The 26,519-nt window shown below is 34.8% G+C and overlaps 1 protein-coding gene across 1 annotated transcript; it reads right to left on the bottom strand.

Moving 5' to 3' along the window:
* Positions 1–2,217: 2,217 nt before the first annotated feature.
* LOC149772426 (homeobox protein EMX1-like) lies at positions 2,218–16,767 on the bottom strand. Its single transcript, XM_089947869.1, has 5 exons — positions 16,043–16,767; positions 8,410–8,582; positions 4,524–4,722; positions 3,760–3,893; positions 2,218–2,510 (listed from the first exon to the last, which is right to left on the bottom strand). Exons 1-3 carry the CDS (start codon positions 16,578–16,580, stop codon positions 4,558–4,560), a joined length of 876 nt encoding a protein of 291 aa, XP_089803995.1. The 5' UTR covers positions 16,581–16,767; the 3' UTR covers positions 2,218–2,510; positions 3,760–3,893; positions 4,524–4,557.
* Positions 16,768–26,519: the final 9,752 nt, after the last annotated feature.

Raw genomic sequence — 26,519 nt, forward strand, 5'->3', positions numbered from 1 at the left:
GCAGTGGTAAGAGTGATTGAGCAGTGCAACGAGATGTATCAAGATCGAATCCTCTGAAAAAGAGTTTTTGTTTATCACTACATTTTTAGCCGACCACACTAATGATTAGTCATTTAACGTGTTCTATTCTAAATGTATCAACAATTACTGGTATTACATTTTCTTATATTGTGATATTTGAATAAAATCTATACTGACAAGAAAGGAATGTAGTTGTTTTTTTTTTTTGTTTTATGGTACCATAATACAGTATGTGTGGCTTTTTCACAAATCGATAGGTGAATCCCAGCTTGAATAAAAGAACGATACACGTCAGAACGCGACAATCATGCCAAGAATTTTATTGGTGATGATTTTTCATTTAACCGTGCCTTGTTCATTACTGGACAAAATATTTAATTATTTATGCAACTGACCGAAAACATATGGAATTTAAAAGAAAAAAGACGATGAAAATAACCACATATTTCTTTAACAATGCCTTATTTAACAATTTTAGCTGCTATTACATACAAGAGTGTATACAAGGTTAGAAAAGAATGGTGAGATACCTTCACACTTAGCACTATGACAGACAAATGTGATACAGCGTTGAGCGAGTTTACATAATGTAACAGCACAAGCTATCTTGCCGTTATGAAAACGATGTAATCTGTGGACACTTCAAAGGCCTTCTCGGCATATATATCTGGTTAGAACCTTAGAGAGGACCACTCTCTAACTTCCAAAGGCTTTATTATTTTAATTACGAAAAAGATTTTTGATTGAGGTTCTTTTGTTTTTGCTTCCTAAACATCCAAGTTTCTAGGACTTATGGTTTTAGCCCATTATGAAATCGGCATATTCCCGGATTAGGTTGCACAAATTGACAGCGATACAAACTTCTTCTGCTTGTATCTAAGAAAAGATCTGAATTCATGTTCATTATTTACTATTTGTTTAACATCGCTTTTCTATATGTTTTTCTTTCAACAGTTCCGGAAGGAACCTAATTGCAACATCATTCTTTGGTCATACTTTAAGAATACTTAATTGACTAAGATAAAATTTGTGTATCTACCAGCATTAACTTAGTATATTAATTCAAGGAACACATGAAAATCAGTGTTTCCTTTAACTGCTGTCAAGTTTATGGTAATCTTGGACCGATGCCTCTTAGCAAGTAACGAATATTCAGGTTTTGATTACTTTACATGGAATTGTTATTTTTCTGAAAGAGAATGTGGAATATTCAAAGTTTTGAGGTGGAAACGTGGTTTACTCAAATTTGTCACAATAGTTTAAGTGGATATGCGGGTAATTGTATAATAAAACATAGATACAAACTCCTGCAACAAATATTTCAGCAACTACAACAACCCTTTTCTCAGATAAATTACTCCTGGATAATGTAGTAAAGTGCTAAAAGAGGTATTGGCTCAATGGAGTGATTCTCACATCTTCACGAATAATTTGGTGGACAGTAAATTTAACCTTCGATATATATACTGTGCTGCCATCATTACTTCTTGAATTATTCTAAGAAACCACAGATTTTTGTCACTGGTATACTGTTATTCTATATTCACCCCCTGATGGTTTTCTATATTACTTAGGTCAAAGATTTAGACTCGTTGGGGATGAATGTTCATCATATTGCTATAATGAGTTGCTGAAGTCATAAACGTCCTATGCACACGGCCCTCGCATGATTTCATTATATTTCTGCTTTTCAATTCTACAGAGCGAAATCTGCGGATTATTCTCAAACGTGTGGGCATTTCATTGAGTTTGAAGATCTGAAGCAGAGTAAGCTATTTTGTTTTTGTGGAATTTCTTTCCAACTTACATAATTGTCTGTGCCTTGTTTTACAAATAGAAATAAATACAAAATTTCCAGATTTTCTTGGTAAAGTTAACGTTAAGATTTACGAAGGTAATATAAGACTGTATGCAGAATAAATATTTCCGACTGATGAAACTGCGAATTAAATAAATTTATTCCACGACTAATGAAGTTTGCAACTTTTAAAATTATTGAACGTTTGTTGATTTCTGGTGGCAGTTTGCAGATGTTTTGAAATTTTTGTGTTTATTTCAATACACTCGTTAAACAATAGTGAAAATGTGTTCTTATTCTAGACTAATTTCTGTGCTTTTAATGGGCTTTGTGTTGGTATTGTTTGGGTTTTAAGATATGGAACGATTAACACAAAAAAGAAAGACACAATGAACAAAAAAATTTAAAATCATTTTATTTTTTAATCAGACTATGTTTTATCCTTAAAAGTAGCTTACCTTTCGGAGTGTGTCAATAACACACTTATCATTACGTAACAAAAGTACGTTTTAATTGTGGTGAAACAGTAATTGAAATTAGGTAGTAACTAGTTTTCATGGGGAATCTATTTTTAATGTTATTTTACAGTTTTAAGCCTTTTTAAAGCAATATTAAGTTAAAGTTAGTTTACATTTAGTGACAATAAAGTGTGTAGTCCTGCTATTATCTTCGACACATCGAGTACGAAAATCTGAAGAAAAAAAGAAAAAGTGACTAATTACAACTTGTAATGAATTTTGCAAATCATACATAAATTTATCAGAAATTATTACATATATTTATATATCATACAATGCTAATGCTGAAATTGAATAAGGTACTGTTTATTCAAAAGTGAAACACTTGTTCTCTTTACAAATAAAAAAAATCATCTCTGATTACAAATTCCATGAAGTTCTAGACGGTTATCTATCTGACATTGTTGTCGTGCTTTTAATCCTTCAAAATATTGTCGGTGTTAATAACTCATGTACAAGATTATCAAACTTTCTAAGTCCAGTCATTGTGGAAAGCTTGATGGATGATACTATATGAAACCTACCCCTCATTTTTCATGTTTGATGATTTAAGTATCATGTTGGAAGGCTTTAGGTAGACTTTACTTATATAATGTAATATAATATAATATAATATAATATAATATAATATAATATAATATAATATAATATAATATAATATAATATAATATAATGTAATGTAATGTAATGTAATGTGATATGATATGATATGATATATGATATGATATAATATAATGTAATATAATATAATATAATATAATATAATATAATATAATATAATATAATATAATATAATATAATATAATATAATATAATATAATATAATATAATATAATATATAATATGACTAATAATAATGTTTATTCTATCATTTGAAGATATTCATGAGTACAATTATTTATTTGAATTTTCATTTTAATGTCGCTATAAAAGAACGAAATGTTTCCTGTTCCAGTAATTCCTGAAGAAAATGTTATAAGACATGACAAAGAGCACTACTATGAAGCAAAGAGAAGAACTTTCGTTCAAATGTGGACTGCAGTCTGTTTAAAACTGTTGGACGGATGTCAATTAATTGTTTCACAATTGTTGGCAACATATTGTTTTACCACATCTCAATTCTACAGGGATAGGTTTTTGTTTTGTTTATTTCACAGCCGCAATAATTTGAAACCTATTGATGCGACAAGTTCTCCCATCTAAAATATAGCCCTTCTACTAGAGTAGAAGCATGAAATACAAGAACAACTATATTATAAGGCAAGAAAATAAAAGAAAAATGAAATGCTAATATATTATAATATTTGTCTCATATTAAAGTTATTTATATTCAAACATAAATTATCATTTATGTCAGTAATTTATAGGAGATTGTATGCAAATCAGACTTGAATACCATATCAACAAAGAATAAATATTTACCTTAGCATACTGAAGGAGGGTGGGTGGTTAGAAAACTAAGCAACTTAGGCAATAAAGAGAAGTTCATGGCAAAAGTTTCATTTCACAGCTTTTGTTGGTCAATTGCATTAAGGAAATTGTCTGCAAATATGGTTCTGGAAATAAAAAGAGATTCAATGTAATACTTAGTTATACCACAATTCAATGTAATAATTAGTTAAACCATAATTCAATGTAATACCTAGATATACCACAATTCAATGTAATACTTAGATATACCACAATTCAATGTAATGCTTAGATATACCACAATTCGATGCAATAATTAGATATAATACAATTCATAAATTAGGTATATTAACAATTTTCTCACTGATTTGTGATGCTATCAAAGATGTTGATTATAAGGTTTGCTTAAACACTTACATATATTCAATATCATATGAATATACTTAGTTCTAAGTTTGCCACACCAACTTAAATTTTGTATTTTAGAAAGTGTTGATGAAAAGTGTTTTGGCAAAATTAAAATAAGATTTATATTCCCCAAAGGATGATAACGGGGCAGGCGTAATTAATATCGAGTTAAGAAACTCCTTAAAGTTATTTAGATCCACAAAATAAAATAAAAAATTATTTCATAAGCAGTACATGTTAGTACTCAAACTGGGCATTAATGTACTGGACTAAAACTTTCTTTATGAAAATATAGGTATGCTGCAGAGTCTACAGATTATAAAATATTGTGTTAATCTGACTATATTACATGCAATCCATAAAATTACCATTCTACAATTGTCATCCCGGTGGTACACGTTTTCAACACTCCTCCATGTCGCTTATATCACTCTGTGAACTTGAGTCACTATTATGGGAATTGTCAAAATCTTTGTCACGTGACTGTCTGACTGCGGGACTTCCGGATTCATCTTCTGGACTCGTCCTTTTATGCTTTGTCCGTCTGTTTTGAAACCAAACTTTAATCTGGAATGGAAACGTTGACATGACAGTATTTCATAGCCCTACCTACCTACCTACCTACCACCCTACATAACTAAATAGATTCATACATACATAAATACATACATACTTACATACATACATACATACATACATACATACATACATACATACATACATACATACATACATACATACATACATGCATACATACATACATATACATGCATACATACATACATACATACATACATACATACATACATACATACATACATACAATATTGCAAAATATACGGAGTGCAAATATAATCACTGGATTTGGAAACAACTGTTCATCGCATTTATGCTAAGAATACATATCTAGAGAAAAGACCTCACGTGAACAAACTGGCTTACCAATACAATCGTTTTTAATAAGTGAATCTAACGTATGCATCGGCAGATTGATAAGGCACGTTGTTAAATATAGCACGAACACAGTAACACTCTTTTTATTTAAGAACGTTAATTTTATTTTTTCTTATATAAGTGGTCAAAATAACTTTCTGATTCTTCTCTTGGTTCATTTTTCATCTTTGTCTTTTGTACATTGTGAAATATTTACCTCTAAAATGACCTGAAGTTTTAAAATAATAGCAATTAAAAAAAAAATTATATTTGATAAAACTGAAACAACACTAGAAAAAGTTATTAAAAATGAAAGCACAGAGTGTCGGCTTCAGTTGTTTCAGACAAACCTTTTAATGGTTTTAACACTTTTATAGTTTGGACACTTGCATGTACAGTATCAATGAAATTGTGTCACATTTTATTCTTGTTTGTGTTTTTTGTTATCTCGTTTTTATTATCTTAATCTAGTGTACAGTCAAGACATCTAATGATAATACAGCATATCAAGTGAACTAAATGGCTTGGGCAATGTGTTTTCATGAAGACCTTTTACACCTTCGTTAATGAAGAGTACATTATAACAAGATCCTTCTCTCGAAAGAAAATCAGTTTTCGACCCAGGTGGTCAAAGGCCAATTAAACCTCACAAGTGTTGGGTGGGGCTGAACAGGCTTTTATCTCGCCTTGATCCGAGGCAACAAAGAGATAAACTAGGCAAATAGTAATTCCTTAATATCTGATTGGCCTTCCTCATGTTGGCCATTATCAATAATTTCGCTTCGGGACGCTTTTCCAGCTGACCATAACGGTCGAGTTAACTTAAGTGCATCCGAGCAAGAGAGAAAGTTTACGAATCCTTTTGGAGAAAAGTTCGGCTAATTTGTAATCATGACGGATTAATTAGTACACATTTTACCAGCCTTAATGCTAACGTTAGTAAGATCATTTGGGAATTAATTTGTAATTGTAGTTGTCCTCGAGGCCGTGCAGTGGAGCGCTATCCAGATAGACGAACCTATCATCAATTAGCATGCAAATATAGGAATCGTTTGAATGCCTTAAGACTATCTAACAAGAGACGATTGAGATTTCCGCAGGGACTTTGTGTTTGTGATTTGACGAATGTATCCATCACTCGACATTTTGGATTTTCTTGATAAATATGCTTCCGTGAGTGTAGACTTAGACTCAGACTTAAAACCTCTGTCGTATTTTTTCTCACAGTTGACAAAATTGCAGAAGCATGCAAGCTGGAATAAAACTACGACTCGGATTAAACGCAAAATAATCCTAAGGACACAGCCTCTTTTGTCAGCTTCGTACTTTTATAAGTTTCTTTGTTTTCGTGGTTTCTTTGCCGAATAATAATTTTCTTGCACATCCAAATTGTCCAGATTAACTTGAATAATCTGTGAATAAGCAAGAATACCTATGCCTTAGGTAATTTCAGCATATGTGTTGCAGTTATTTGATTTGATATTTACCAAATCAGTGAAGCAGGGATCTTATATAATAATGCGTTATACATATAATATTATTTGCAAAGGTATCGTAAGTAATCATTTACAAACATACATAGAAAATCAGGAACATCGTCTGGTTTAGATAGACCTGGAAGTCAAAGGTAAATCTTCGCAGGCAAAAGCAGGTGAGTAAAATTTAGAAATAAGATCCTACCTTAATCTGACAACGGTTACAGTCTAAAATATAACGAGTACCTCTTTCGTGTGCTTCCCCGCAATTACTTAATCATAAATTCATTACTTGTTTAGTAAAATACATCGTTATTCGAAGCACTACAGTTACTTCCAATTCCTGCACTTCGGATGTATATGACAAGTTTATTGTATTAAAAAGACGTCTGGGTTAATTTGAATTCTGGTACCCTATTATCCTATTATTTTCGATATATAATTACACAGGTCGAGAAGATTTGGTAACTACTAACAACTAAATCTGCATGTTAATGACATCGTGCAACGATACGTGTTTGGCTCTCAAAGATTTGATTTGGGAATCTGACATATTAGTTTAAAATAAAATGGACCTCTAGAGACTTCAGATCAGTATTCAAAACGTATTCAATTTTAAAGGAGTCATCGTCTGCACATAACCTCACAAGCCCATGTAAATTATCAGTAATAATCGTTTATATATAAACGAAAGAATAGTGGTTCACGAACTAACCTTTGTGGAATAACTGCTGGAAGGGGGGGGGGGGAAGATGGGGTTAATGCCAAACTATTAAGCTTTATATGAATATTATAGTGCTCTCACTCATGTATTCAGTACTTGCTTAGAAACTGGTACATTCCCTGATGCTGGAAGCAAGCCAAAGCTTTTACTATTCATAAAGGCGGACCCAAGATTGACCAATCACATTATAGACCTATTTCTATATTGCCCATTACTTAGAAGAAGAAAAAAAACTGACAAATATTTCTACCTCATGTCAGTAAATACAACCTTCTACATCAGACCTTCCTGAAGAATCTAATAGACAAACTGCTATTAACGCATGTAAAATCACTTGGGTTGACTTTACAGATTTTAAAAGAATCTTTGATAATCTTGTTGATCATGATATGTTTCTGTAGAGATAGCAGTCTATAAAATATTAAGCTATTACATACCTTTCGCTCATATCTTACCGAACAAAGAGGACCAAAAGTGATAGCATTGAAAACTCGTCATTAGGATTAGAACCACATAATGTGGCAGTCCGTAAGGTTCCATTTTATGACCTTCCTTTTTCTAATCTTTCTAAATGCGTGCTCTCTATTTCTTTTGAATACTTTAATTCCGATATACTCGCTGATGACACTACTATCCACCGTTTTTTTTATTATAGATTTGCATAACTTGTCGATTATCATCTTTAGAGAGATATTAATCAGTTCAAAACGTTTGCACGAAAAACAATGTACATAAATCTAATTAAAAAATCTTGTATGAAACTCAGAAACTATCGACAATGCCTGTACTCGGACTTGTGCGCACTTACTTTGCACTTGCCTCTTTATACTTTCGTAATTTGCAAAGTAGCTTCATTGATAACAGTTTTCACCTAGACCCTGAAGTAAATCACATGTCTTTTACGGATTGAACGTAACGAAAATTCTTGCAAATTATTGATTTGAAAATATTCTTCATCTAAATTTATGATCGTATATATGCATGCATGTATGTGTGTTTACAGTGGACAAGATTTGGATAATGTAGGTAGACAAGCAAGCAAACAAAGTAAATAACTAACAAGCGAACAACCAACAAGCAAATCTGGCAATTAACAACACTAAAATAAAATAATGACTATACCTGTGTTTCTGAGAGTTTCAGTTCCGCGGCCAGGTCTTTTCTTTCCTGGCCCACGACGTAGTGACTTTTTTCAAATGCATTTTCAAGATGAAGCAACTGGGATGGGGAGAATGCCGTTCGGATCCGTTTAGGCTTTCGGTACGGATGGAATAATAACCCAGGAGTTTCAGCGACTTGAAAGAAATGACAAAGAACTACAGCCGTATATTTTATATTGTTTTTCTTTTATGCATATATTGCTGGTAGTCATAAAATACTTAGTTTTTATGTCAGTAATGACAAAAAACTTTCAGTTTGTTCGCTTTAAATGCCTTCTTGATATAACAAAAAGCGGACGGCTTGAAATTTACATCAAATCATTCACTTCACACGTCATGGCACAGGACTCTATTCTTTGTTCCAACGTGTACGAGAATTAGTGGCGACTTAAATAACCTACTTGTATTGTTGTGCCTTAAAACACCAAAGACCAATCGTTATGTGGGATTTTTAAAAAATCCTAAATGGAATTATTACAATTTCCACGCTATTTTGTACACGACATGAATGAATATTTAACCCACCATTAACATATTAAAGTAGAAACGTTACTATTGAGTACCGTCCGCATTTTCATGCTGTTACTTGACATAACCTATGCACATAAATATATAAAAAAAATCTCTAAAACAATTTCCTTCCAATTTGAAGTGTGTGCTTAATATATTTATTCATGTTTTGAAAACGGATCTTTTAATCTAGCCAGTAAACAGGATCTAATTGCAAATGTCTTTAGAAAACATTTTATCTTCTCAAAGCAATGTATTATTTGGTTCATTCTTTTGAAATGATTAATCCAGCATAAAAGACCAAAAAAAAAAAAAAAAAAAAAAAATTAACAAACCATTGATGATGAATAAAATAAATACGACCATGAACTGAACTATACAACAGTGCCTGGAAATGGACTTTTCTTGATTGTGAAAAAAAAACCCAATGTGCTGAATTAGCTTTCCATGCATTGGGTTTTCTGCACAGAATCTAAAAGCGACATCTATCTATCTATCTATCTATATACCGATCTGTCTGTCTGTCCATCCACCCATCTATAATATCTATCTATCTATCTATCTATCTATCTATCTATCTATCTATCTATCTATCTATCTGTCTGTCTGTCTGTCTGTCTGTCAATCTATCTGTCTATCTATCTATCTATCTATCTATCTATCTATCTATCTATCTATCTATCTATCTATCTATCTATCTAAACTGTACCAAAAAAATATCATTAAAGTAAGACAGAAGAAAATGGATATTGAAACAAATCACAATGCATAAAACATTCGGTCCTAGATAAACGAATTAATGTCAAGTGTTAACCAATGAATTTCGATACATGTAAACTAGCATTTCCAAATCGAATTACTTTGTTAACATGATGTTAGAATAAAACAGTTGACGATAAGCTAAGAAATTAATAATTTTCCTCATCTAATTTTCATATGTCACTTCCAGTGTTGAAGATCTACTATGGGTACATCAGTATACTAGAGCAATGAGGACATAATGTGAAGTACTATTCCAAGTGATATCTCAAGAAATAATGCATTCTTTTGGTGTGTAAATGCATTTATCCTTTTTTACTTTCCATATCACGTATAAGAGTTATTTATAGGCGGCACCATATTTTCTGCATAGGCAGTGAAATATGTAATTCATTGGCGGCACCATATCTTTACTCGCTTTTTAAAAATATATTGTACACATTTGAATAATTTTGTGAGTAAGTAATATATCATTCATATGTCATAACTGACTTTAATTACCTATTTGCATTTGTAGTAATATAGTTAGATCTCACGCAGTTTAAGTAATTTGGTATAATTTGTATACCATTTTGAAACCTAACATTGCTGGGCCTGAAAGAAGAACTTGTTTCTTATGATCATTCCAATTACCAGCATATTTATCGTTACATGATGACAAGTCTCAAACTTAAAAAGTCATCTCAAATCTAATATTTCAATAGAAAATATATTTATAATCATCTAGCCAGAATACGTGTCAAAATATGTCTTTAACTACAATGAGAGATAATGTATTAACACCACCTACAAATTGGTTATGAGCTGATATGATTCCCTGTAAAGGGACGTGAATTTTATAAGAAAGTGTATCTGTGTGTGTGTGTGTGTGTGTGCATGTGCGTGTGTGCGTGTGAGAGAGAGAGAGAGAGAGAGAGAGAGAGAGAAGGGGGGGGGGGGCGGGCAGGCAGTTACTTGGTGTAAATAGACGAATCATTTATAAGTAGTTTCATGAAACACCTTGCGGACTTCAAGATGTGGAGATTTGTTTAGTGCAATATTTACCATAAGACTATAAATAAAAGTACTCCAGCTATTTTTGAAGCGATAGTACTAGTTTAGAGATAAATTAGATTTAAATGTTTGTAATTAACTTTATCATGTTAAACATGAAACTCATTTATCCCGAGGCCGCTAATTAGGCAAGCCATTTTACATTAATGAGTCTTATGTGCTTTGAATAATATAGGCACTTGCCTAAGTAAGCGCTTGAAAAAATACAGGATGACCCTAATTATTAATTAAAACTGTAATAAAAGGTACAGTTTATTTATTTAATTTATGTTGTGATAATAAGACAATTTAAATAAATTTTTAAACATTTTTTTAACCTTTTCGAGAGAGTAAGACGCTGGTTACCAACTAGTCACCATCGAATAGAAGTAAGAAACAAGAGATGGAAGCCATTACTAGTGTCTACATGCTTTGTTTTAATTCTCTCTTCTCAAACCCCTTCTTCTTCCAGGAAACGAGCCCTTCATTGTCATGTATGCATCCTACTGAAGCATCGCATCAAATAAGGTCATCTTACCACAATCGGTGCAGACGTAGTTTAGGTTGCAAAAAAAAAAAAAAGAGCCCACATTACCTATGAGTGTGTGTGTGTGTGTGTGGGGGGGCTGCATCCAAGGTTTGAAACCTTCGGTGTCATCTTGTTTTCTTCTACATCATACCAACATGATCACTTTCTCTCAGTCGATGTATACGGAGTTCAGGTTGCAAGGAAAATAGTAACGGACTAACGAATGGACAGACGCATGGACGGACATGAATATAACAATATATGTCCGCAGTAATGCGGATATAGTTATCGCCTAAATACGTTCTATCTTTAACTGGCTTAAAATTTGATAAAAAGAAAACAAAAACAGCCATTCTTTACCACACACACACAAACAAACACACATACACATAATGGTGGCGATTAGAGAGAGATAGATAGTAGATAGACAGGATAAGTAGATATATTTATTGGTCAGTTTGTCAATGGAAAGATACATCAATATAGGACAAATAGAGACACATAATGTAAAGTTATTGTACCACTAACACGCGGTTCAAAAAATAGTGCGCCCAACTGATGACTTTCACGCTAGCTTTCTCAAGTTATGAATAATATTGACAGCCAAATGCCAGTATGTTTAAGACAACACAATGCAATGAATATGAGGGAATCAAATATCTGTAATATTTTTTTTGGTGGGGTGGGGGTATGAAAAAGCAGGTAAAAATTGACTTATTTAGATCCGTATCATCTTTCCGTTGTTAATGCATTGACAGACTCAATAGAAGGTAACCGTATCGAGTCAGATATAAATTTGCCGTAACCTGCATTTGATCATCGATTTCCAGATATTTCTTCCTTAATTTTACCCAGTACAGATTGACAGCTCCGGTGGCCTAGTGGTTAAAGCGTCCGCCTCAGAGGCAGGCGGTCATGGGTTCGAACCTGGCCGAGTCAAATCAAAGACTTAAAAAATGGTTCTAACAGTTGCCTGGCTCGGCGCTCCGCTTTTAGAAATTAGTGTAAGGATTGGTCGGGATGGTGACAGGATAATGTGACTGGGCTGGGACATCATGCTATATGTCTGCGGCATGATGCCCCAGTGCTAGACATCACTATAAACTGCAAACATCGTAGCGATATGACTGAAACATTGTTAAAGCTACGTTAAAAATCACACACACACACACACACACACAGAGTAAAGATCGAGGTGATCTTGTTCAACAGAGCTCAACGTTTGTCGATATATTGGAGTGCCTCTGTCCAGAACAACAAAGAAATTAAAAATAAATTGCTATTGAGCCGAAACCTGATACCAGCGTCAGGTATACCATCCGTACTCGCTTATAAGACGAGTCCTACTGCCAACTGCAAGGACCCAGATCTGCTCTGTGACGCAATATGCGCCAGCAGATCTGGGTATGCGCAGTTTGTTATAAGTAACCTAAGAACAAACAACATAGACCCTGATCTGCAGGATCATTATGTTACGGCAGATCCTGGTCTTTGTTTTATGTAGTTTGACTCGTCTTATAAGCCAGCAAATACAATTTATGTTCTAGCATAATAGGCAAACAAACCTAGACCCCCTTAAAAAAAACCCCAAAACAACTAATTAGCTCATACCAAATATGTCGGCATCACGTGTGCAGTTGGATTGTTCTATTAAATCTGTTATCTTTCCTGAGAGATTAAAATTACAAGAAGAAACTACAAAACTTAACAAAATTATATTTAAAAGAAACAAATTAAATAAACTGAAGTCAAAATTGTCTAGAAAAAATTAAACAAAACTAAACTATGGTAAACTAAAAGGAAAAACTAGAAACGTTCAATCGATGTTACGCCTGGAAGGAATGAGGGAAGATGATACTATTTATGATGGGTAGACCTTAGACTGGCATTCTTCATTACGTGCATTAGTCGAGGAGTTTGGTATATGCTATCATAAGCATATGTTTCGAGTTAGATTGCTGACTCTAATATCTTGCTGACTCTAAAAGTCAGGCCACGTTAGTCATACAAGCTGAATGTGCATTCTTTTTTCAAACGTATGATCTATTCATCTATTCAACAGGCGAGCAATACAAATAAGAAAGGAATATCGAAAATATCGACACTAAAGTAATTAAAGTAATGAATAATACGTAAAATACGGGGTACAATGAATAGATTTTGAAGCAGAAAAATGTAAACTGTATGTTTCACTGCATTTTGACTACTTTACGTAAATTTTCTTATAAATACCATCTTGTAAACCATGCAATTATCAGTTAATCAATCCATCGATCCATCCGTAATATATATATATATATATATATATATATATATATATATATATATATATATATATATATATATATATATATATATATATATATATATATATATATATATATATATATATATATATATATATATATTAGTGATGGAGCAACAAAAAGACCGGATCAATGGATTGATTGACTGATAGGTGCATGGTTTAAAGGATAGAATATATATATATATACAAGTTTGCATTTAGTGATAATAAACTTGATACCCCTATCGAGAATTCCATATTTCTTACTATTTCTTACACATATTAAAGCTCTAATAGAAACCATTTACATGTAATAAAGTGTACGTCTTTAATTATAAAGAAAACGTAAAAGACTCTTCAATGACTAAATGTAAATCAATAGTTAAAACTAAAATATACAATTAGCATTTTGGAAAGCTATTGGTTTGTAATTGACTTTCAAAAGAGAAAATATAATAATAATAATAATAATAATAATAATAATAATAATAATAATAACAACAACACTACTACTACTACTACTACGACGACGACGACGACTAATAATAATAATAATAATAATAATAATAATAATAATAATCGTAATAGTTCAAGTATTATTGACAACATTTGCAACAGAGATTACCTTCATTCTAAATACCTATATATCAAAAGGACATTGTTCTTTTAGGATCGTGGTAAGTTCGTTTATTGTTTTCTCATTACAATAAAGTTATTTGGACCTAACGGTTCGTAAAATATGAATAAATTACAACTCGTTAGTGTACATCCGAGGTGCACAAGAAAATTCTGATTATGTTGGGCAAACCACTTTAATTTGTTTTCTTTAATGGCATTTCTGAGCTCAGAAAAATTACTACAACAAGGCATATATATGAAGAAAGAAAGCAGGTTTAATTTGTAATTTCTACAACTGGTCTACTTTAAAAAGTGTAACAAAGCGTTAACTTAAAAGAAACCAAAAATTGTCAGCGATATGATATAATGGCAAGTAACACAGGTAATTTTCTTCCTGTTTATATTACACATTTATTTCATTTTAAATTATGACAGCTTCATTGACAGGGATAATTTTATTATTTCATTTGCAAGTAAACACAATGAATAATTGATTTCTCGAAGTCATATACAATTAGCCAGTTGACACCAACCATTTTCAAACTAAAATTTTAAAAAATCATTTATGTGTAATGTTAAAATTATTGTGTGTGTGTGTGTGTGTGTGTGTGTGTGTGCCACCAATTGCGTTACAAGGCAATTTTACTATTACTACTACTACCACTACTAGTACTACCATTATTAGTACCACTACTGCTGTTGTTGCTGCTATTATTTATTATTATTATTATTATTATTATTATTATTATTATTATTATTATTATTATTATTTCTGCGTGTTTGCATGATGAAAATGATAATGATAACGTTAACAACTACGGCTAGATCGTCTATTTTTGTGGAATAAAAAATACGTATTGAACATTATTAAAATAAATCATACTTTAATTTGATAAAATCACTAGATAACACTTTAATGCGAAAAAATAGAGTCCAGCATTATTACCTCCCCCCAGATATAGACAGACGGACAGACATGCAACACACGCACACACACACGTCGTAGGTTTAATGATAATCACTGATAACATGTAAGACTATTTATCACTGTCAAAGGACGGCATTTCTTTTTGCCATAGAATATTACCTTCTAATAAAACGTCCCCACTGACGATACTGTAGCAAGACCCTAATGCAATCCATTAACAACACTGTAGCAAAACCCTAAAGGGATCCAATGACAACGCTGTAGCAAAACCCTAAAGGGATCCACTGATAACGCTGTAGCGAAAACCTAATTGGAGCTACTAAGAATGCTGTTGGAAGACACTGATAGGACTCACTGACAATACATCAGCAAGCTTAAATTGGATCCACTTATAAGCAAGATCCTAATGGAATCCACTAATAATATTGTAGCAGGACTCTAATGGGATCCACATACAATACCGCAGCAAAACTAATGGTATCCACAGACAACACGACCCTAATATGATTCACTGCAAAAACTAACGCAAGACCTCAGTTCGATCCACCAACGGTATTGGAGCAACACCCTTATGCGACCCATTATATAATAACATTTTGAGACTGAGTTACTTTTGGAAGATTTCGTTTCCTGTCTTGCGTTATTTTAGTTATAGGTAACATAATAATCTGTAACCAAATTATAATATGGTAATCGTATTTTGACTAATTTATTCATAAATGACCTTTCATGCCTTGGTGAAAACAATATAATTTTGTAATAAATCAAGTAAATTAGTTGATCCATTGATTTGCATCAATTTCCAATTAGTAAATCATCACATCTTCGTTATAGGAAAGATGGTGAATTATACACAAACATTTGGTCATTTAAATAAAGATTAGCAAATAAAGAGTTTGAAGAACACACAATTTTATATTCTTTTGTCTTACCTCCGAACCGTGGCAGGAAATACCCCGGGTACCTCTCAGTCAAATATGGATACATATGTCGTAAGTCTCTTGTGTTGTTATTCAGCAACATTGGGTGAATAGGTGACACAGACTGAATTGTTTGAGCGTACATGCCAGGTCCATTTAACGATGAAAGAGGATGTCGACACAGCCTTGATGACCCGCATAAGATATCATTTTCTAAAATAGTTTCCTGAAAATGTTTCAATGAAGTCATAGGGGCCATGGCCCCGAAAATGTCTCTGGTCGCGCCGTTGAAGAAAATTGTGTCTCCGACGTCACGAGATTCCCTCGCCCGTAGCCCGTGTAATGCTGGATGCACATTGTCAAAATTAGTACATTTTAATTCTTTCCTAGCAATTCTATCCTGGTGAACATTTTCTGTTTCCCCTAATCTGGGATTAATAGTCTGTGAACATGTGGGTGACGAAATTTCTTCACTGTCCTTACCGATAATGGAGTCAATAGTAAACCCTTTCGAACGCCTTGGACACGGTAACACCATTGTCGCCGTCATGACAAGACTGTCTTTACGGTGGTCTGTTATTTCCAGGTACAAAGTTTCCAAAACTTCAGCAGCTAGTTCTTTCCAGCCCTCTGCACAATACCTTTCGCTTTGTGCTTGTAAACCACAGTCGCGTACTGACCTACAAATCTGCAAACACAACAAGAGCCCAACTAGTTAACATGTCTTTAACACTTGGAGCGTGTTACCGATATGCCACCCATATATGCCACCACTGCCTTCACCATTTACATAGATCACTCCTACTACAGAAGCAGCCATTTGGCTGGATAATATGCGTGACGAGTAGGCGGAGTTATGAATTAGTAGTGTTTTGACTATTCTGATTGGACCATTTTACAACAGCTCGATAACTAGCATTCAGTTGTGATTGTATCGCATGTATCAAATTATGATTTAATTGATTTAGGCCCATGGCAGCACTATCGGCTTCCATCTGAAGCGATAGGTCGTTATTACTTGAAAGTACAGTGAAAAGGAGGCTTATTGTGTCAACTAATGTTATTTTAAACAAGAACATAAAACTGCCCAGCTGTGCTAAATGTCAACTGACAGAGGATGGGACGGATTACTTTAATACTGAAAATGTCGAGCATAGTCTGTACTAGAAATAAAGTACAAATATACATTAATTGATGAATCTAATGATAAAATAGCAATAGACTAATAGGTTGAAAAAAAATTATTATTGGATGGACCAGTATTACATTATTGTGACTATATTATAATTAATCAGACGATTCTAAATGCCACAGCAAATGACATAATAAATAAGGAACAAACACAGTTAATTTAGGTCTGTTTTAATATTTCCTATTTGACACTTTGTATTTTTATTTTAAAAGTGATATTTGAGACTTACAATACGTAAGTTTTGAAAAAAAATAGCATTTATACATTTATTTCGTTTTTTATTGTCCTGGAATCAAATACTTGATAAAATAGATTGAAATGCTAAAATTGAAAATATAAAGTTCGCTATTTATTTCCTGTGAAAATAACTGAAACTTGGTCATATATGGAAACATTTCAGCTTCTTTTTGTTTTGCTTACCCCCACCCCAACCCAAACCCCCGAAACAAAAAGTACCCATCCCCCCAGCAGAAAATAAAAACACAAACCGAAAAATATATGATTGAGCAAGTGAATTACACAAACCGAAAATATATATGATTGAGCAAGTGAATTAAGAAAAAATGAATTAATTAAATAATGCAAATAATGCATTTTAAATCTCTTTTTTATTCATTCATTTTTATGATTCCCTCTGTAAATAGTTCTTTCAGAAGTTTATTTGTTTGTTTATAAAAAAAAATCATAACTGTAGATGTTGTTACTTGGAAAGTCATCTATTGTGTCAATACATGTTACTCACTTGTACATAAATTGTAATTATCTTAGTCATCGTATTTATACAAAAATACCAATTGCATTTTTAAGGGTAGGATCTCTTTTTTATGTTTAAATGGTAATAGGAGTAAATTAAGCGTTAAAAATGTGTATAAAAGGAACAGCAATTATCGTGTAAATCTTTCCATTTTCATAATTAATAATTTGTTCTAAATGTTTTGAGTCGTTCAAAAACGAAACTAAACAAACTTAGAAACAAATAAAAATCATCATCAATTGTATATCCTTATCATTTCATTTGACTAATATATTTATTACAACCCTGCTGGTTAGCAATACGCTAATAGCTGCAATGTTGTGAGTGATGAGGCTGAAAAATTACATCCCAGAACTAATTATTATAATTTCATGTGTTGACGTCTTATTTACGCCCATCTATTTGACTGACTGAAACAGACATGATATGTATGTATGTATGTATGTATGTATGTATGTATGTATGTGTGTATGTGTGTGTGTGTGCGTGCGTGCGTGCGTGTATGTATGTATGTATGTATGTATGTATGTATGTATGTATGCAATGTATGTATGCAGCAATTGTACTTAGTGTGATGTAGATTGTAAGTTCTAATTATCAGTTTAAAATGTCCAATATGATACATGGATTATTGACATATCTAGGAATGTTTGCTTTGAAGTCAATGCAGTGTAACTAGCTTTCAAAGCGATTAATGTAGAGGAACTTGAAGATCCTTTCCACACAGGGGCGGAGGAAGATATCGTCTCCATCCTCCCTACCGTAAGTCAGACATTCACCCCTCCCCTTTTCCTTTTTCATATGTTTAATAAATAGTCCGTGTTAATTAAATCCATTACGATACACCCACCACGACCAAACATTACAGATGGCATCCAAAGTTGTTTAAGGATTCACGGTACTAATGATGTGGAACAATTGTGAAAAAGTCCAGTAATGGGTGAACATAAACTATGGTATATACTGCTTTGGTGGTCTCTCATTAGTTAATAATGGAAACTAAAATTGTTAATTATAAAGAGCTTTTGAGAAGGTAACACCTGATTCGTTAGGTACAGAATTGATAATACATATTTCATACACGTATAGAAAAAAAAGCGAAAAAAAAAACAACGCCACGTCTTATATGGTTTTCTCCACGCAAAAACTGTCTTGGAGGATGAGAAATATAGGTTTTATAATGAGCATCCAGAAATTTTAAGTTAATGAATTTTTGAATATCATGTTCTTTCTTACGGTTACTACGGGATTAGAATTATCACCGTGAGTTCTATATGGGAACTATACTATACCAGGAGCTTGTTGTTTCCATAATTACCACGTGCATCCAGGGTATCATTTCGATGGGTTTTGCGTATGATGATCATAATGGAGTCTTTTGTTCTACATTTGCATACGATTTTGGAGGAAAAATCTATAAAAAAAAGCACTCGTAGGAACTGTTGCATGTAATGGAGAAGGACGGATGATAGCTCAGGCCTATGGACAAAAAGAGAATATCATGGTCATATGGCATAATTTCATAAGCTAAATACTATTATAAATGCAACTATTCCGACAAGGAGGTGGAAGAGATTTTTAGTTTAAGACACGTATGTCACAAACGCTTGTATATTAATAGTGATGATTTAAATTTAGAGACACTTTCAATAAATCGTATTAGAGAGCATAGCAAATATCAAAGACTGTGCACAAAACTGCGCATGCCACACTGCGCCTACCAATAAAAAGGTGTTAACATGAAGGTGGTTTATGGAAGGGCTGTTTTGTTTTTCTTCTTTTCTAGATAGATTTACATAGCTTCACGAGAATTTCTCCATTTCCTTGGTTAAAGCAGCTAACAGCATAACGAACCCTAACGTGGAAGTTTCTCTTAAAAGTTGTATCCTTTGATTCACCGTTTCTACTGTCTGTGTGTTCTTCTTCAATTACGTTTCATCACAGTATATTTACTTAACCGGTGCTCAGCAGTTTGTACCAGCTACCCATCGCACTCTAGAATGTTTGAAACAAAGGCTATGATCATCTTGACAACACTAAACTATTGCATGTGTTACATAAGATAAAATACTAATTAATTTTGGTATACATTAATCATATTTTTGGAGAATTTGTTTCACCAATTTAGTCTGGCACCTCTTTTTCAAATCCAATGTAAAGTTGTCCCGCATCTTTTTCCTCGGTAGTTTAATTCATCCTGGAATAAAATCAATTAATCTGGTCGGAATTTTGATACATTTTATAAGATTTTGACCCAAATGGAATGTATCAGTATGATTTTCTGGAATTGTTTTGGTTATTCCTTCCCTCCTAAGGGATACAGGTTAGTCCTGAAACTAGCAGTGCCTGGCCCAGTTGCAATATTGCATCCTGGGTGGTCTGATTGATTTCAAATATATAAACCCTTCCTTAAACCACGCTTAATCATCTCCAATATTTCTGTGTACACTTATATTTGCTAAACGCTGGTACACTTTGGCATCATCGTCTGAAGTGTGCATTTTATTAAGTGTACATTATTTGTTCTCTCTCGTTATATTTATGACCTTTTCACAGTGTGCACCTGGTAGCTGGTCGAATTGGTGTCCCACCTACCCCAAAATAGATTGCATTACTGTACTATGCGTAGAATCACATTCCATATAAATTATATTTGTCTCATTTCCTTTCATAAAATTAAATCCCTTGTCACATGTATATCTCTCATGTTTTTACATTTAATTTCTTTACAAACAGTATTATAACTTTTTGATTCTCTTTAGTAGAGGGAACATATATATTTGTACTTGTAAGAATAGTTCTTAAGCTTTCGTTGTCAAGAAAAGTCCGAGAAAGTCCTCTCGGTTTGGAGTTATTTACATACCAGATCTCTTTTCCATTCATGAATTGTATCCTTTAAGAGAAAACCATTACAATCAGGGTTTTGGAACTGGTGTTCTCGGAGCACAATATTCCACATTTATGCATTTTTCCCCAATTGTGAACGAAGCAATACGTGTTCTCTTCACCAGAATAGTTTCCATCAATAGATGAAAATATGCTTCATGCCAAAAACGTGTGCTCATATTTAAAACAACAGCAATTTAGACAAGTAAATTGCTATTTAGAAAAATAAAATAAGTACAATCTAGAAAAGTAATATTGCTCTACACTTAGTTTCACCTGGTAGCATAGGTTCATTTAGCTGTAAATAGTTTACTTCTTGGTATGACAAACGTTATGTATATGTGATTTACTTGTATCTGATTTAATATATATATATTTCAATTTAATTGTTTGTCAGTTTAAATTTTTATATTTTTTATTACATACTATTGTAATGTAAATTTATTCTCTAGAGATGATACTTTTGTCAGAAAATAGTTTGACCTTGGCTTTTAGTTTATAAACACCCGGTGTTGATCTAAATCCTGGCCTTGTTTCAAAATTTGTAGCATCCACGTAAACAAGTTCTATTTTATTTTTAAATGATTGGTTGTTGTCGAGGTCGTGATGGGACTTCGGGTTTAAGATGTAAACAATTTTTTTAATTTTTTTATTTCTTAGAGTAAAATGATTGGTTTTCGTCAGGGTCACACTGGGAAGACGTGATCTTTAACAAATACTTATTTTCTATAACCTTCGAGAAGATGGTCACGTGACCCCTTGCCTATTTTTTTGAAGACCATATAACCTCTATTTTGGAAAATTATTCTCAGTAGAAGCTGTGCCGTTAAACTGGAAGTTGTATGTTGTGCTGTTTTGAGTTATTTCAAATTACTTGGATTCAAAAGGATCAATTTTTTATTTTTCTGGAAAATACGTGTTCATGTGAGATTCTTAATCAAAGACAGTTTTTAGAAGAAATTTATTTTGATTTCCAAAACCGGAGTGATAATGCTTGTTTCTACAAGGAACTGTGGACTTCAACACTATAAATTGCAGCATACGTTAATGTCTTCCATCTTGGAATCTTCGTTGGGATTCGAACTTGAAATCAGTAGAACATTTTGTTATTAGGACTTCAAAAATTTTATTCTTGGATTATTCTTGGATTATTTTGGATTTGATTGTATAAAACCGTAAGTTCATATCTTTTCATTTTTCCAGAATTTTTCCAGGGAAATAAATTTTTTTATGCTGTGCAGTTCTATTGCCTACATTTAGCTTATGTAGTCATAAATTGTATCATCGTATGTATCTTGCATAGAAACACGGACTTACATCGGTATTGCAAAGTTTTTCCACATATTTCTCCACCTAGAGCTTATTTCTTTGCTTGGGCCGCATCAATATGCATGCAGTCTTTCTGTCTCCAATATCAATGTCACCATCATAGGGATTCTGAATTGCTCGTCCAATTTTGGTGTCTTGTTGTCCTTGTGTAATATACCTCACCTGTGCTGTGGCATGTTCAGCGGCCACATCTCGGAAAATGGCCTCGACTGGCCGGCTAATCCAGGCTGAGGGTAGCCGACGGGTCTTAAGCCATCGGTGAGTTAGGCTTTGTCTACCTAGCATGTGAAGACTGGATTAGGCAGCCTGCGCGGAGGAACCATCAGCTGGTCAACGGACAGAAAGCCGATTCCCAGCAAAGCGCCGTGGACCGCTAATAGACCGACAAGACACGTAGGACGTTCTAATCATCCAGTGCACTCAACTCGCTCTTGGTCCGTCTCGACTTTGTCATGTTGCTGGACGCAGATGGTTTTGGGCGAGAGAGTGAGGTCGACGAACTGCGCAACTCTTCCTCACTTAAAAAAGTCACCGCGCAAATTAATATTGTCCTCCATTCATCCCATTTCATCACCCACTAATGTCCTGTGTCGACAGGCAAGCGACGACATAATGGCATGTGTGGGTACAATGGCAGCCGTGGCCGCAAATCTGCAAGCAGGCGGCTCAGGCCATTACGGTTGTTCACCACTGACACGGAACAGCAGTGGACTCTGGCAGCCCCCTGAGCGACTGAGTAGCCCTCTTCAGGAATGCACTGGTCACCTCCTTGGCACGAGTAAAGGACTAGAAAAGGTGTCCTAAACATTGCCTGCTCTAAACCTCCCTAGCCAGCTTACTGCGGCTGGAAGGGACCTACGTCAAGAATAAAATGAGGATTGTTCCTCTCACTCGAGACGCATGGAATGTGCGCACCTTATTGACCACTGACACGGGGCAGCAGTGGAGTCTGGCAGCCACCTGAGCGACTGAGTAGCCCTTACTGGACAGAGACGACGCGAAAAGACTCCAGAGGAGAACCGTCTTAATACGAAAGGAACTCGCCAGACAACGCGGACATTGCTGCCTTGAGCGAGACCCGGCTTGCAGGAGAAGGCGAACTCTGTGAAAGGGGCTCCGGACACACTTTCTTTTGAGCGGTCGAGGAAGTTAAAAGCGCCGTGAGGCTGGTGTCGGCTTTGCAGTGAAGACAGCACTGATTGGCAAATTGGTCGGACCTCCCAAGGAAGTAATCGACAGACTCATGACCATTAAATTTCACTCTTGTCTGGAAGTGAGCACCTTACCATCATCAGTTGCTACGCTCCAACCATGACCCACCCAGATGAAGTGAAGGTCACGTTCTGTGAGGATCGTCACTAAGTCATTGCTGAAATTCCAATGGCAGATAAGGTCGTCATTTTTGGTGACTTCAGTGCACTAGAAGGCTGTGATCACGTTGCCTGGGATGGAGTGCTAAGAAAGCACGGAGTGGAAGAACGTCTGAAATCCACCCGTCTGGACAATCAGAATGTGGAGACCGACTGGGCGGCATCCGGAAAGCTGGTCTATAGCAGAACTTTGGAAATCCTGGAACCATCAACCAGAAAGCATTAAGACTGGTTTGATGCGAACTGCGACGAGATCAAACAGTTGCTGGATGAGAAACACAGCCTCCATGAAACCTACCTCAATAACCCAAAATCCGCCTCCAGGAAAGATGCGTACAACAATATACGCAGAATTGTACAGCAGAAACTGTGTCAGATGTGAGATACATGGCTGAGCAACAAAGCTGATGAGATCCAGTGCTACGCAGACAGGCATGACATGAAGAACTGATACAACGCCTTGAAAAACGTGCATGGACCTACATCCTCTGGATCTCCCCCACCCCCCTCAGCACAGACGAGAACACACTAATTACTAACATAGAGAAGATTCTTCAACGATGGGCTGAACACTTTGAGAGCGTCCTGAATTGCACTTCATGAATCAACGATGAAGCCATCAGTCGTCTTCCCCATTACCCATCAACAAAGCACTGGATGACCCTCCAACCTTCCTCGAGACACAGAAAGCGATACTACTGCTCTCGGGTGGCAAAGCCCCTGGTTCAGACTCCATCCCAGATGAAGTATACAAGAAGGGGGCACAGCCCTGATAGAAAGGTTCCACTAACTGTTTTTACTGATGTTGCAGCAAAGAGACGATCCCCCAGGAAATCAAAGACGCTTCTATAATCCACCTCTATAAGCGCAAAGGGAACCGCCAGGCATGCGACAACCACCGGGTATAAATTTGCTCTCAATCGCAGGGGATATACTCGCCAGCATCCCACTGAACCGACTCACTACGACCAGAGACTCCTGCCAGAAAGCCAGTGTAGATTGCGTACAGAACGTGGGACCTTCGACATGGTGTTTGTTGCGAGTCAGCTACAAGAGAAATGTCAAGTGCAAAACGCCGACCTTTTCTCTATCTACATTGATTTGACAAAGGCCTTTGCTGCTGTCAGCAGAGAAGGCTTGTGGAAGGTAATGGCCAAGTGCGGATGCTCGAGAAATATTATATCCATTTTGCATCTGTGTGTCCTTTGTGTAGTCTGCCTTGAGCTGAAATGCATTTCTGCAACTTCCACAGGGCCTGTCGTTATACCAACCATAATATCACGACTAAAAGATGGTAGAAAGTAGACATCTTATGTGCTTATTGTTCGCCTACCTGCAGGTTTCTCTTAATAAAAGTTCATGGTTTCAGAAGAAAAGAAAAACAGAAGGAATATTTGGAGAAGTTTTATAAGGTCAGAAAGAAAAAGAACGAGCATTTGTCAAGAACAACGTCCACAACAAGAATGGGGCAAAAACGAGGAGGAGATGGCGAAAAAAGGAACGTTTTGAACAGGAGCCAGATTGACGAGGTTGGTTTTGATTAGTGATTGGCATTAGCTTCGCCGTGACTAGGATGTTCTTGCGGTTAGTTTGGTCTCCGGTAGGCTACTACAAGTTTGTTAGGGAGGTTAACTTTAGTGCGTCCGACGATTCCTGTCAACATATGATATGGACCAAGGCATTTTCTAGCACACTTACTAGAGAAAAAACTAAACATACATGGTCAAAACAAAACGTACAAAACGGAGAATGTCATTTTTCTCATCACATGTAAGAGCTGTAGCCTTCAAGTATGTCGGAGAAACTGAAAAGCAACACAAAAGGATCAACCTTAATATATCTGATTCGATGACAAAGAAGCTGTACAGAAGCCCAGTCGCAAAACACTTCTCCTCTCATGGCCACACTTTCAGTGATATAACTCTTATAGCAATTGCTCACAACCCCAAATGAAGTTCCGAAACCAGGAAGGAAATAAATCTTATTGGATACGCTGCCTTAGAACATTGAAACCAAGCGGTTTAAACCAAGAAGACTAGAAAAATACAACTATTCACAAATGAAATTACCCTTTTGCAGCCGACATGTTCTCCTTTCAATAATTCTCTAAATTTGTTTATTAGGCACCCAATAACCAATAATTGCAACTATAACAATTAAACATCCGGGATATAATTTGCGCGTGCATAAATTTACATAAAATAACAGATGACGCTATGGCTCATCGATTTTTAGGTCAATATAAAATATCTTTCAGTATCCGCAACAAGTCATAGTCATGTAAAGGTATAGAAAGACAACGGTTTGTCTGTTTTATTTGTTTGACTTGTCTATGCTTGTATTTGCCTTTGAAAAAAGACTTATTAAGAGTCGAAAGCGCCTAGGCTAGCTAGATACTAGTTTTGCACTGTTCGTAGTCAGTTTATTACATTTATCTTAATCACTCCGTGATTTGCTGGATCCAGTGCACTTGAAATGATTTTTATTCGCCATGTGATTTGTATTCTTTATATATATATATATATATATATATATATATATATATATATATATATATATATAATACAAATCATATGGCGAATAGCAGTCCTTTCAAGTGCACTGGATCCAGCAATGGAACTCGTTTGTCAGGGAGTATTTAGTCCTTCACACGATTCCACGTTGGGCCAGTGTTTCCCGATGATATTACCTACATGGTAGGTCAGGATAAATGGTATCCTATCAGCCGTTTCCTTCTCTCTATCTTTTAGTTGCTCATTGCAGATTGTTTGTTTCGCCGTTTGGGTTGCCTCCGCAATCAGGTCTTTGTCATAGCCTCGGTAGCGGCAGTTTATAGTGATGTCTAGCACTGGGGCATCATGCCGCAGACATGTAGCATGATGCCCCACCCAGTCACATTTTCTTGACACCAGGCCGACTAGTCCGAACACTAACCTCTTAATGCTGAGCGCCAAACGA

Source organism: Sinohyriopsis cumingii, unplaced genomic scaffold (assembly GCF_028554795.1).
Source record: "Sinohyriopsis cumingii isolate HCF-2022 unplaced genomic scaffold, ASM2855479v2 utg001510l, whole genome shotgun sequence".
Lineage (NCBI taxonomy): Eukaryota > Metazoa > Mollusca > Bivalvia > Unionida > Unionidae > Sinohyriopsis > Sinohyriopsis cumingii.

Coding starts and splice junctions, on each gene's coding strand:
- LOC149772426 (XM_089947869.1), bottom strand. CDS start 16,580: ATGACGGCGACAATGGTGTTACCGTGTCCAAGGCGTTCGAAAGGGTTT. Junction 8,583..16,042: donor TTTCCTGCCACGGTTCGGAG/GTAAGACAAAAG, acceptor ATTTCTTTCAAG/TCGCTGAAACTCCTGGGTTA. Junction 4,723..8,409: donor TGAAACTCTCAGAAACACAG/GTATAGTCATTA, acceptor TTTCCATTCCAG/ATTAAAGTTTGGTTTCAAAA.